This window comes from Pinus tabuliformis, chromosome 9, assembly GCF_031772625.1.
Source record: "Pinus tabuliformis cultivar Carrire ecotype Pingquan chromosome 9, CPIR1, whole genome shotgun sequence".
Classification (NCBI taxonomy): Eukaryota; Viridiplantae; Streptophyta; class Pinopsida; order Pinales; family Pinaceae; genus Pinus; species Pinus tabuliformis.
In genome coordinates, this window is record NC_142307.1 from 55,652,502 (window position 1) to 55,667,269 (window position 14,768).

The 14,768-nt window shown below is 40.9% G+C and overlaps 1 protein-coding gene across 1 annotated transcript; it reads right to left on the minus strand.

Annotated features, from left to right (window-relative positions):
• Positions 1–13,618: 13,618 nt before the first annotated feature.
• Positions 13,619–14,173, minus strand: LOC149147098 (uncharacterized). Its single transcript, XM_089441712.1, has one exon. The coding sequence runs from the start codon at positions 14,171–14,173 to the stop codon at positions 13,619–13,621; it is 555 nt and encodes a 184-aa protein (XP_089297838.1).
• Positions 14,174–14,768: the final 595 nt, after the last annotated feature.

Here is a 14,768-nt window from a genome sequence, read left to right on the forward strand (position 1 = left end):
AATCATGCATCTTATCTAAGATGAATTTTTCATAATCAAATTTGACTGCAAGAGGCTGTCCAGGGGTAAACATATACATGTAGGTGAAAATGATATCATCTACATATTCATTAGTGGTAAAACCTAAAATGCATGATATCATTGATGTGATAGCTTTGCCTAGATCGGAAAAGTAGGATGACATGTAAGGAGGGGGGTCCTTTAGCATGAATTTTTCTTTAATAATGAAAGTCTGGAGGATTTGAGTACTTCTAGAACTAGATAGCTTGGAAAATCTGTTGAGCAAGTCAGCAATGGTAAGGGGGGTAAGGTTTTCACCAGGTTGCAACTATAACATCTCATTTATGGATTCTGCAGTGATAGTGAATAGGACTTTCTAATTTTGGGACATTACAGCTCTCATGATAGGGTCATAGTTTGCATGATAGTAGTGAATGATTTCCTGGAAGACATGAACACATGGGAATTGATATTTGGGTAGGTTTGATTCCCAGAGGCCTATCTTATCTGCATGGTTTAAGTAGTTATCTCAATGTCTGCAGTGCAATTTCAGAGGAGATTCTTCAAAGGTGAGGTCTTTAATCTGAAAATCTTTGTCAGCCAAGGGAAGATGGTCTAAATCTCTGTGGGGAGTAGTAATTGGCATGACATTCAAAGCAATTGGGGCTTCCATCTTTGGTTCTTGTGGATTCAAAGACGGGGGAAAATGATTTTCAGGGAAATTGGACATAATTGGTCTATTTTAGGGTGTTTGAGGAATATTAGATGGCTTAGCTTACTAAATTACTTAATTTTTAAAGAATTTTAGCTCAAGCTGGGCATGTAAATAGGGTTTCTCAGTAAAAGATAGGATAAATACCTGGTTTCATTTGTTTGAACGGTAAACTGGTGGTTGTGCACTGTTTGCGGGAAGTGCACAGGTCTACACAGTGGTCTGGAGTTCAACAACTATAGAAGGTTGACGGTTGGTAGCAAGTTGACAACTCGAACGTACTCTGTATTTGCATGGAGAAGAGAAGGTTCTTTTCTTGGTAAAAAATGGAAACAATGAGTATTTTTGGTTTATCTGCAAAGTCAATGATTTTGGCAGGTATGATGGAAAACGACAGCTGGCGCCAATTGACGGAGGTCACATTTTGTCATGTAGTGGAGGTGGTAAGACGAGGTGGTAATCGGAACTATCGCACCACTTTTGGAGACTTGGCAGTATTGGGAGAGGTATGCCCGATGCCATTCATCAGGTGACACGTAATAGTGGGGTGAACAGTAAAACCGCTCACATCAAGTGGGTAAAGGTCAGCATCGAAGGCTGCTCGATATGAGTGACAACCATTAGATCTAAAGGGCTTAGATCATACTGTGATCGGGAGTGATATTTGATCAGGGAGTTAATGGAGGGGCCCGACGAGACTTCAATTACGAGTTAGGGTAGCTTAATGACATTTGGGATGATGTGATGGGAGGAAGGGTTATTAATTAATCACTGATTGATCAATTAATCCCGCTTTATATGGTAGAGGGTTACGGTCCTTAATTAGTCACACATCAACTAATTAATCCATTTAATTATTGACTATTTATGGTTTATATTTCAAACCACGGGGTGGAATATTTAACACTTGGGATTTTAATTAACTAATACGGGAAAGGGGTTTATTTTTCGGGAGTTAAATATAATAAAAGTTAAAGTTATTATGAAATGGGAATGAGAACAAATCGCACTAAGTATAATGTCTTGACACATTCGCTCATGCATTTTAATTTAAACATCATAACTTAGGCTTAATGCTTTTTTAATGGGTTTTTATGTAAACAAGGGGTTTTAGGTAAGGTTAATTACTTTTCCTAGGTAAATGGTAATTTTAGCTTAGGAAAAGGGATTTTTAGGTGAGATGAATGTTTATGAAGGGAGTGAATGCTTGTAAAGGGGTTTGAAATACTTAATCCTTATAAGTTATTGGGTTGAGGGTTCAGTGCCTCTAGAAGTCAGAGAAATGCTCTAAGCCCCTTTAACTTAAAGTTTTAGGCACTTTGATTCTTGCTTGTGGGAAATTAGTGAAAAAGTGAAATGAATGAGGGGAAATAAATCACTTGACTTTGTAATTGTTCCATTTTCATCCACACTTTAAGCAATTTGATGATGAGAGTAAATGACAAGATAAATCACCATAATTCTGCAACCATCCAACTACTTACCCATCTATTCATCCTACCATTTTTTCTACCTCTTTATTAGGGTGCACTTAAACTGGAAAACCCTTATCAAACCTTTCTTTTCTTTTACAATAGAAATCTATCTAAATCTATCTTATTACATCCAAGGGCTCAGATTAAACTGTTGAGCTCCTTTTTTATTTACTCTATCTATCTACTTATCTGCTAAGATTAAATAGTTTGGTCAGATTTTATTCTCTATCCCTAAGCATGAAATTCAAAGCATGGAATAACCAAGATTAAACTATTTGGTTACCATGGATTGTGGCATAAACACCAATTTGCACACAATCATTATTGTACAAAAAAGTAAAATAGCAGTGGCATTTGGACTTGCACACTTTCATGGTCTTTTTCTTTTTCTTGGGGTTCATTTTTCATCATTTTTGACCTTTTTTCATTCTTTTTTTCCTTTCATTTTTCTTTTAGGACATACCCTCTTTACATTTTTTATTTTTTTTTATTTTTTACAAGTATGGAAAAAAATTTCAGAAAGCAAAGGTATGTACATATTACAGAGCTAAACTTAGCCATTCATATATTATGACTCCTATTGGTATAGGAACATTGTTGAAAAGTGTTCAACAAGAAATGCCTGTTGAGAGTGCAACAAGATTATGGAGCTTAGTGGAAAGGAGTCGCCTTCACTAAGTGGGCCCGCAGGCAAATTATGGCGCAAAGTCTATTTTTGGATCACAGCAGGAGTGATCACAGTAGGAGCAATCACAGCAGGAATGATCACAGCAGGAGTGATCACAGTAGGAGTGATCACAGTAGGAGTGATCAGAGTCTATTTTTAGACTGCTAATCAAAAATAGAAAAGTCAGATATTATTGTCTCATAACAATATTTAGACTATAAACTTTATCTTATCCTCTTGGAGCACTTCAGTTTGAGCTACAAATGTGGCACATGCAGCTGTCAGAAGGAAATACGTTTTCTTATGTGTTACTTGAGCTATTGCATGAAGGACTTCAGTTAGAACTTCAGTGATTGAGTTCTTGTGGAGTTGGATGAGCAGTTAATGGAGTTGTGTTCAGTTTGACTTAGTTGAACTAGTTGTATTTAGTCTAACTGATCAATAGACTAAGTGATGAGTTGTGTGAATTAGTTATCAATTAATTCACTAATTATTAACTCATAATGCAACTGAAGAATACATCAGTTAACTCAGTGCATGGACAGTTCAGTGAAGACAGGTGGTAGAGATAAGTGAAAGGGTGAGTTGTAGGTGTCAGTTGTGCATGAGATTTGCACAAGATTGAGTATGCCCATGAGAATTGCCCAGTAGATAGCCTGTGCTCATGTGATTCCCAGTGTGAGTGACTTTTCCAAGGTAAATAAGAACTTGGAATGAGTTTGAATTCATTCATTCTCAACAGGTATTGTGCAGTGGAGGCAGGCAAGCAGTGGAGGAGATTTGTAGATCATATCTGAGCTGTATTGTGTGTAACAAGTGGAGATAGTGCTGGATACTTGTGAGGAGTATTGTACTATGTTTGTTACATATCCTCAATCAATATAATATACAGATAGTTGGGGTTTTTAGTGAGATGCTTTCCCCGGGAAAATACTGTGTTGATATGTGTGATTGATGCTTCTATGTGCGCATGTTATTGTTTCTACTTCTGTAGACTGATGATCAACGTAGAGGAGGTTATGTATTATGCATGTTCTACTTATAAGTGTATAATCAGGATAATCTCTATGAATATGTGTCATATTATTCAAAATTTATACAAGCATAATAGTGGCTCCACTTGGGGATGGCATTTCCTGGTGAAATGTCAAGAACTAGTAGATCAATGGCCTTCTAAATTTCTGTGGTTTTACTCTGCAATTTTCCTTTTTAATTTGCTGCTTTATTGATATTTATTGACAGTAAAACTTTAAAGCTCAGGGCCTTCTCTTCGGGCTTCAACTCCAAAGCTCACTATCCAAATCATATTGAACTTTATGAAGGATATAGTATGTACAAGTGATTAGTAAAATCAGTGACTGGGATCTATATAGTGCTTAGGCATTCGACCATTGACTGGTCCTCCTTCTACTTCTACACCATCCAATTCTTTTAGGAAATAGGCATTATTAGCTCTGAAAGCATAAATAATGTAAGGACCTTTCTACAAGAAGTCAAACTTCCCATGTTTCCCTTTATCTTCCCTTCTTGAGTCCCATTTCAGTACTTTGTCTCCTAGATAGAAATCTTCTGCCTTGGTTCTTTTGTTAAATTCTTTCTTTATTTTTTCCTACACCACATGGGATCTGATGTAGACTTGCTCTCTGGTTTGCTGCAAATGAATAGTCTAGTTGATCCTTGTTTGAATGTCATTGGGCTCAACCTGTGCTTCTTAGAGTAATTTCATCACTAGAGTTCCCAAAGAAGATGGGAAGACAACCTCCATTCCATAGACTAACTGATAGGGAATAGTGCTAATAGATTTCTTTGTGGTCAATCTATCTACCCATAAAGCATTCACTAGTTTCTTATTCCAAGTCTTCTTATTATCTTCCAATAATTTTTTGATAATATTCATTAGGCTTTTATTGTATGATTATGCAATTCCATTTCCCTGGGGATAGTAGGTTGTGGAATGGCCAAGGGTTATGTGATATTTGTGGCAAAAATCAATCATCCTTTTTTATTTGAAGGTTGCAGCATTATCTGTGATGATTTTGGTGGGACAACTGAATCTGGATAGAATGTTGGCCTCAAGAAAACCTATTATGACAGTATCGGTGGCTTGTCTTGAGAGTATGGCTTCTATCCATTTTGTAAAATAATCTGTGGAAGTTAAGATCCATCTATGCTAGGCAGAGGAAGGGGGGTGAATTTCACCAATGAAGTCAAGACCCCATTGCTAAAATGGTGTTTTAGTTGATATAGGTTTCAAAGGTATGGTAGTAATTTTCTTTTTCCTTCAAAAATATGGCATTTGTGGCATGAGGTTACAAATTTTTTCACATCAACAAATAGAGTGGGCCAGTAAAAACCAGCCCTCAAGATCTTATCAGTTGTTGTCTTCCAATAGAGATGTCCCCCACAGTCACCTGCATGAAATTCTTGCAAAATTTTATCAGATTCTTCCTTTAATAAACAATTCAACAATATGCCTTCATGATTTTTCCAAAATAAGGCATTATCAATTATGCAAAACTTTAAAGATTTCATCTTCAAAAACCTACTTTTAGTTCTAGATAGCTCTAGAGGAGCTTGAAGGTTTTGTAGAATATATATTATGTCAGCATACCATGGTGAATCTGTAAAGGCTTGGCTGATCTGTGGAGTCGCCATCTCCTCTTCATTATCCAGTTCTGCAATGAAGTTTATGTCTAGGGCTTGATAGTTTGATTCAGCCATTAGCTTAGCCAAACCTTGGCCTTCGATCAATTTGTAGGTTTAATTTCTAAATCATACTCTAATATTGTAGCTATCCACTTTCCCCTTTTTCCATCAGGTCCATCCTGTGTTAAAATGTCTTTAGCCACCACATTGGGAACATAAGCTACTATATGGGAGTACAAAATATAAACTCTAAAATCGTTTATGGCTTTAACTAGAGAAAAAGCTTGTTTCTCCATTATGTTATACTTTAAAGGTGCATCTCTCAAGGCTTTATTGAAGAAAGATATTGTCTATTCAAAACCCTGATCATTTTTCTGTAAGAGGACTACAGCTATGGTGTGTTCTGAAGAAAAATAAAATATGATAAATTCCCTATCAAACTTTGGACTGATGAGGACTGGCGTTTGTGTTAAGGCTAACTTTATATCTTCAAATGAATTTTTAGCCTCTAGAGTCCATTTAACAGTCAAATCTTTCTTTAACATGTTGTTTAGTAGTCTAATTAACTCAACTAAATTAGAGATAAATCTCCTCAAAAAGTTTATCTTTCCTAGAAATGCTTGTAGTTCCTTGATATTCCTGGGATGCGGTATCTGCAAGATAGCTTCAATTCTTGTTGGGTCAATCCTGATACCATCTTTGGAGATAATGTGACCTAGTAATTTCCCTTCTTCCAGCCCAAATAAAGATTTCTTAGGATTCAGAGAAATTCCATATTTTCTGCATTTAATAAAGACCTGCCTAAGATGATCCAGGTGTTGTTGATCTGATTTGGAGAATACTGTGAGGTCATCAAGGTAAATTACTAGTAAGTCATGGATTTCTTTGGCAAAGGCTATGTCCATTTCTCTTTGAAAGGTGGCCCCTGCATTTATTAACCCAAATGGAATTTTCACATACATGAAAGTACCCCATGGAGTTGTGAATGCAATCTTTGCTTGATCATCTAGGTGGACTAGGATTTGGTTATAACCAGAGAACCCATCTAGCAGTGAATTTCTGGAGGAACCCACTACCCTCTGTAATATGTGATCCATTTTTGGAAGAGGATAGTTATCTTTAAGTGAGACTTTATTCAGATTTATAAGATCAACACATAACCTAATTTCACCCGTTTTCTTTCTAGTGGGTACCAAATTGGAAACCCAGTCTGAGAACCTAATAGGTGCAATAATCCCAGCTTCATAAATTCCTTTGATCTCCTTTTCAATAGAAGGCAGTAGAAGAGGGTTAATTATTCTAAGCTTCTGTCTAACAGACCTTTGATCTCCTTTTAATGGAATAGTGTGTTGTATTATGCTAGTATCATAGGATTTCAAGTCCTCATAACTCCAGGCAAAAACATCCTGAAATTCTCTTAGTAGTTCCATATATTTCAGGTTTTCATTGGGAGGTAATGATTTTGACAGCTTTATTAGTTTAGGATTCTCTTCAGATCCTATATTACATTCCTCAATGTCTAATTTCAAAGGTTCCATTTAGGCTTTTTGGGAATATCATTTGAATTGAATAAGTCCTCCAAAGGATTTAATCCTTTGGGTAAAAAATTATCTTTAAGATTTATGACTTCAGTTTCATCATCAATGAATTCATCAATTTCCATCTGTTTTAAGTTTCGAATATCTGCTTTAGTAAACTTTGTAGGGTGAAATCTATCTATCTAGTCATCTTCTAGTTTGTTAATTTCTACCTTATCAGAGCAATCAAAATCTACTATTATGTCTGTGTCTATGTTGGTATTTACAAATTCATTATCTAAAGTTAAAAAATTATTAGTTCGCTAATCATTCTCAAATACTTGCCAGTTCTTTAAATTTTCAGGAATAGAAGGTTTGTGCCTAACCTCAGTAGTGTACTGATGGTTGGGCTCAAAAGGCAACTTACAAGTACTAGCAAACATGGCTAAGCTGTGAGCCTGCATGTTGTGTTTTCTGGGGATAACAACAAGTTTGGTTTCTAAGAAAGTATTTAATATTTCTATGACTGTTCCTCTATAAAATCCTAATCTAGGATCCCTAGTCATATACATAGCATTAATTTTTTTAATCACTAACTCAGAATCTCCCATGATAGAGACTCTAATGGCTCCTAACCTTTTAACAAGTTTCAGACCTAACAAAAGTCCTTCATATTCGACCATATTGTTTGTACATTTAAATTTCAACCTATAGGCATGACTTTCAAAGTAATCATTTTCTAAGTTGTAAACCCATACACCTGCTCCTACACCTAATTTGTTGATTGACCCATCAAATTCAAGATGCCATAGGATTTCATGTTCGTAATTTTCATTTGGGGTAGTGGAATCCTTCTTGATTGAGGTATCTAGATCATCTTTTTTGTCTGATGTTTCATGAATTTGGAAATTTTGATTTTCCTTTAATACTGCAATTTCTTTTGGTTCTGCTGTTATACTACTTGAAGTGTCTTCTTGATTGTTTTCATCATTGTAAAGTATGAAGGAATTATTATCAGAATGTACTGAATATATGGGAAAATTCTAAGGTCTCTCTTGGGAACTGACTACATACTTCATCAAAGTCTCTCTATACAGCTTCTTGGGGTGTCCAAAGACTGATATGGTAGCACAGGACATGTCCAATTACAGAGATCCTTGGCGTTTGGCACCCTAAGATCTAGACAACAACATACCATACTTGGGTGGTATGTCAACAACAACTATGTCCATAATTATGGTCTTGGCAGGTTATTGAGCTAGGGAGACACAAATCTTTTATGAGACCTAAGCATCTAACTTGGCTTGAATCAAAGGAAAAGAGATCCTTATAAGACCTAGTGATATCCAAGTTAAGCTTTTCAATTACAGACTTAGGCATAAGATAATGTGAGGCTCCAGAGTCAAGCATGGCATTATGTAGGATTTTATCGTGGATGTTAAGGCTGATGTAGAAGGGTGGTACCCCTCCTTCAACTAGCTTTCTATTAACATCTGGTCCAAAAATTAACTCATGCTGGTCATCAAATAGATTCACAGAATCTTAATTTTCAAAAAAGTTAAGAGATTTACTAATTTGAGATCTGTAAGTTTCAAGTTTAACCAATTATATCAGAGGCACTGAAATTTTGAGTTTGGCCACCTCTGCTCCCAAATTGAAAGGCATAAGGGATCTATCTATTTGAATATTTGGAAATTCAGAGCCAAAGTTCTGAGTAGTGTGTTTTCCTTTTTCAATGTTTTTTTTTTTCTCAGTAAGACTACTCTAGGTAATTATATTATGTACAAAGTAACATTACATGCAGTGAAACTAGTTTCCCATGGCCAGCGATGGCACTGTGGGTTTGCAGCTGGCATTAGCTTACATTTGTGTTCAAGCTGCCTCAAAACCTCATCAAAATTCACCATTTAACTTTGACAATGCCCTCGCAGGGGCTGTGACTCAAAAAACTACCCTTGCAGGGGCGACCTTGGACATTTGCAAACTCCCAGAAAATACTTAGTGACTGAATCAAAAACAGAGAAAGACCTGCAGACAAGTTACCAGACCCATTCAAAAGCATACATTTTATCCCATGCATAGTAAGCGACCGAGACAGAAGACCGCAAAACAGGACCTGAATAGAAGATGGATGGTTGAGCTACTCCTCTGGTTCCATCTCCTTCGGCGCCATCTCCACGATCGGGACCCATCCATAGCCATCCTGGGGGTCTGCCTGAACTTCTCCCACTCTGGACGTTGACGCCTCCTGCGTCTGAGTTTGGACGGGTGCCTTTCCTTTTGCATCTGTCGCTTGTCCCTTAGCCTTGTCCGTCTGGTTCGCAGATGGCAATTCTCTGCTACTTGACCCAACATGGTCCTCCTCTGCGTTCCTGACGAAGAGGACTGAAATGTGGGCATTAAGATTTCCCAAATTGAATACGGCGGTGCCAAATGCTGGAAGCGCTGGCGGTCCTGGCGGTCCCTCATTCGGATTGCTGGAGTCCAAGTACTGAGATGCTTGCAGGTGGGGAGTTCCAACTCGGCGATAACAGTAACAGCAGCAACAATGGTGGTGTGCATCTGCTGCTGGAGGGCGAGAAGATCTCCCACGACCAGATCCTCTTCTACATGGTTGCCGTTCTCTTGTTCTGGCCATGCTGACGAAGGAACTGGCTGCTCGAAACAGAGCTTCCACTTCACGGTTCCAATTCCCAGCACCGGCAGGTGGTGCCTTGCTATCTCTCCCTTGCAATGCGGGTGGTTTAGAGTCCCCAGAGTCTGCCAGAAGGCAGAGAATGTTCCAGCACGTCTGCACAACAAGCTGGTCTTGTTGAGAATGGCGCAGCACCACTCTTGCTCCCACCTTAATTCCCATGGCATGCTCTTGAAACTTGAGCGCCATGAATGCGCTCTGCTCTCACCGCCTACCACCATAAATGTCATTAAGGAATGGAGCAAGAGCTCCTTCATTTATTCCTCCTGCGTCATGTCTTTCATTCCTCCACGGGCTGGCTCGTGGCAGCTCTCGCTGGCCATGTGGCCTTGCCATAACACTTGTACCATCACCCGCATCCGGGTGGCCTGCATCTTTTTGGATGAGGCAATTGAGTTCCTGTGCTTGTTGCTGGTTTTGAATGATAGCCATGGATCCTGAGCGGATAACCTGGTTGTTTTCAACCCCAACATTGGCTAATAGGTCCGCAATCTTGTTGCCTTCTCTTCTTGTGTGATTGAAGGAAATGGCTCTGTTATTTCTGAGAAATTGCTCCATGATATTTAGCCTGGCTTCTAGTCTCCAACTTGGGGTGATTTTCCTGGCTTGGGATCCATTCTGTAAGTGTATAGCAATGTTGATGAGCAGCTGGGAGTCCCCTTCCACAATCAGGGGTTGGAGATTGAGCTGTTCCGCTAGTAGGAGACCTTGCCATAGGCCTTCTAGCTCGGCAGAATTGTTAGTGTCCCACCCCATATTTCCAAAGTAGATTTGCAAGGGAGTGCCAGCATGGTTCCTTAGAATTCCTCCAAATCCCGCAGCTCCAGGATTTCCCTTGGACGCCCCATCAAAGTTGAGTTTGAAGGAATTGTTGGGGGGAGGTTTCCAGCAGCTATCTGCTGTGCTGGAGCTGTTGGAAGATCGCTGCTTGTTGTCTGCCTGTGGCAGTTGCAGCTGCCAATTGTCGAGGATGTTTCTCTCATTGTCAGTTGAGGGGTAATCTTCCTTCGACCAGGTTCTGAGCATCATGGTTTCATGAAGATTTCCCTGAAGTCTGTGCCAAATTTCCTCAAAGCGGGAGCTTGCGTTTTTGAAGATGCGCTTATTCCTCTCCTTCCAGATGTTCCATAAGGTTATGCCCGGGATGATTCTCCATAAGTGGTTGAGGAGTTCACAGTTGTAGGGGCTTTTTGGCCATTGCCTAAGAATGCTGATGATGTCGTCATCTGCTCTGCATCGTTTTTGGCATCTGAAACTTACTTTTTCCCATATCTGGTTGGCTAGTGGACAGGAAGCTAGAAGGTGCTGGAGGGTTTCTTCGTGTTGAAAGCAGTTATGGCATAAGGAAGGGCCTTGAAAGCCTCTTCTTCTGAGTCTATCCCAAGTGAGGATCTTTTTGTGCCCTACTAGCCAGAGGAAGTGGGAAATTTTGGGCCAAGCTCCTAGATCCCATAGATTACTCCATAATGAATCGGTAGAAGGAGGAGGATTACTAACCAGCTTGTAGGCTTCGGCTGTGGTGTAGGTTCCTTTGGGTCGATACCCCCATCTGAGAATGTCATGGCCTTCATGATACCGAATTCTTCGCTTCCTTAATTCTTCCCCAAGGTCTTCCGCTTCCTTGCTGTTGGCATTGGTGAGAATTTGATTACTTCGTTTCCATTTCCTGTATCCCTGCTCCCCTTCCTGTGTCCAGAAAAGATGGACCTTATCCCGCAGCTGCTCCTGTCTGATTGGTAATAGAGTTGGAGGGAGGGTGCTGGTTAGCCTGGGCATTTGATTCCAGGCGTCAGACCAAAATCTTGCTAGTTTTCCATTCCTAATCTCCCAAAAGCTGTGCTGTTGGATTAAGTGATAGTGCTGCTTGGCAGCGTTCCAAATTAAAGACCCTTTCTCAGTGGGCGTGAACCTAATGAGTTCTTCTGGAGGTCTGTGGTTGGCATACTTGGCTGTCCAGATTTTGACCCAAGGCTTTTCCGGGTTTGTGATCCATTGCCACCAGATCTTGGCATTCATGATAGCGTTACTGTGCTCTGGATCCCGAAGGCCAATGCCGCCATTGCCTTTTGGCATGCATACAGTGGACCACTTAACCAGAGCCCATTTGCGATTTGTGGCTGAGCTACCCCATAGAAAATCGCGCTGTAGGTTTCTGATTCTCTTTATGACCCACTTAGGTGCTGCAAGAACTGAAAAAAGATAGAGTGGCATGGATTGAAGGACGGATTTAATAAGCACTACCCGGCTGGCAAGGTTGAGAGATCTGTAGGTCCAGAGGTTGAGGCGGGACTCAAGCTTTTCGAGAAGGGTGCTCCAAGCTGGCTGTTTTAAGGCAGAGGCAGTGAGGGGAGCGCCTAGATATTTGGAGGGCAGCGTCGCTGCAGGGATGCCCAGAATGCGAGTAATAGCAGATTTGACCTGAGGTGGGGTGTGAAAGAAAAAAATCTGCGACTTGGAGGTATTGACCTGGGTTCCAGAGGCCTCAGCGAAGTCGTTGAGGAGGGATTTGAATTGAGCTGCTTCCTGGGCAGAGGGATAACCATAGAGCATAGTATCATCAACAAATTGTTGATGAGAGGTGGCAGGGGTGTGGTGAATCGAGATGCCCTTAAGCTGACGAGAGTGGAGGGCATGTTTTATGTGTCTACCAAGACCCTCCGCCATCAGAACAAAGAGGAAGGGGGATAAGGGATCACCTTGCCTTATACCACGCGAGGGCTTGAAAGGGCGGGAGGGGATGCCATTTATCAGGATGGAAAAGTGAGAGGAGGTTATTAGGTTCATGATCCAGCGGATCCACATGGAATCAAATCCAAAAGCTTTTAACATCTGCTGAATGTAAGACCAACTAAGCTTATCAAAGGCTTTTGAGAGATCCAGTTTGAGAATCATACCTGCCTGCTTAGAATGCTTGAGAGAATGGATAATCTCATGCGTGAGGAGGATGCCATCCATTATTTGTCGTCCTTCCACGTACCCTGACTGTTCCGGCGATATAAGCATAGGTAGGAGGGGCTTCAATCTGTTGGCAATGACTTTGGTTATGACTTTGTAGATGACATTGCATAGGGCAATGGGCCTGAACTTGTCAGGCGTGATGGAGTTCTCCTCTTTGGGGATGAGAGTGATAAAAGTGGAGTTGAGGGAGGGGAGGAGCCAGCGTGTGGTTCTGGATTCCTCAACAATTTGCCACACCTCCAATTTTATCAAATCCCAGAAAGCATGGAAGAATGTGGTAGTAAATCCGTCCGGGCCTGGGGCTTTACCTTCTTTGAGCTGCTTCATTGCTTCGTCTACCTCCTGGGGAAGAATGGGACTCATAAGAAGCTGATTGTGATCCTCCGTTATGATTTTTGGCACATTGCTGATTATTTTTTCAATTGCCGGTTGCCTATCATTTGCTGGTTCCTTATGGACAAGTTGGAAATGGTCCAGGAGTGCTTCTTCAATTTCTGCATGCGATTCGACTCTTTCCCCTGTCTGTTTTTGGATGAAGGGGATGGAGTTGTGTATCCTTCTCTGCACCGTAGTTCTGTGAAAAAACTTTGTATTGCGCTCCCCCTCTTTCAGCCACCTGACCCTTGATTTTTGTCTCCAGTAGATTTCCTCCTGTTTCCTTCTGGCTTCCATCTGACTGTTAATGAGTCTTTCTTGGTTCAGGGTGGTCTCCGAGTGTCCCTCTGTAATTACTTTTTGTTGGAGATTCACCAGTTCTTGTTGCAGATCTTGTTGCGCCTTGAATATGTTTCCAAAAGTCTCCCTGTTCCATTTTTTTAGTTGATTTTTTAGGAACCTCAACTTCTGTTGAAATTGATACATCCGTGCGCCTTCCGGTGGGAGGAAAGAGGCCCAGGTCGTTTTGACGAAATCCTTGAATGCAGGGTGAGATAGCCAGAAACTTTCGAATCAGAAGGGTCTTTTTGTCTGATCTCCGGGTCTTCTCCATTGCAGTGCTATGGGCCAGTGATCCGACCCCGAATGGGCAAGAATTTCCACTGAGAGGTCTCCGCCGAGGTGCACTGAGTTATCAGAAATGAGAAATCGGTCCAATTTGGAGGCAATACGGGAGTTACCAGCTCTGCGATTGCTCCAAGTGAAGGTTCCATTGCAGAATGGCATGTCGATGAGGGAAGTTGCTTGGATGAAGTCTTTGAAGCGTGCAGCGTCCGGCTCCAATCTATATCTTCCGCCAATCTTTTCCTCGCTATTGGTAATCATATTGAAATCCCCTGCCATTATCCATAGTGGGTGACTTCTGTTGTTGCTAAGGACTTCAATAGTATCAAGGAGCCTGATTTTGCTGCCTGTGTCTTGCGGAAAGTAGACGTTGGTTAGGTTGCCATGAATGTTGGTTCCCAGGATGTGGAAGACTGCTTGAATGAAGTGGTGAGAGGCATGAAAATCCTTGAGAGTTACCGCTTGGGAGTTCCATACAATAGCTAGCCCCCCTGAAGCTCCCATGGCGTCTACAGCTACAGATCGACAGCCTGGCCAAGCCTTGGAAAGTATCTCTTCTAGGGTAGAACTGTTACATTTTGTTTCCTGGAGAAAGCACATCTGAGGCTTTTCCATTTTTATCATGTTCTTCAACATTCTTAGTTTTCCGGGGCTGTTAAGCCCTCTTAGATTCCAGGATACGAGCTTCATTGATCAACTACTGGTGGAGGGCCTGTAGTACTTCGTTAACTTTGCATATCTGCCTGAGTCAACCAGGATTTTTCCTACTTCGATAGTTCGCTGAAGATCTGTCTTCCGTCCTCTCTTCTTGGAGTCTTTTGGCCGCAGGTGGCTATCCCAGTGACTGCCTGGTTGTATCCCAAGTTGGTGTTGATGGTAGGCCCTGGAGATAACCATTTCGAGCTTATCGAGTTGGAGCTCTGAGATGGATTCGTAAGCCCTTTTTCTGCATGCTGTTTCTAGCTCCAGAATGTCTAGACCGTTGAGATCGACGCTCTTCGTTCCTTCGTCCATTTGCTGCACTTGTTCGCTTTCATCCTTGTAGAATTCTGAGTCTTGGTGAGCGTCCTCCGTTCCATCAACTTCCATGTTCTTGTTA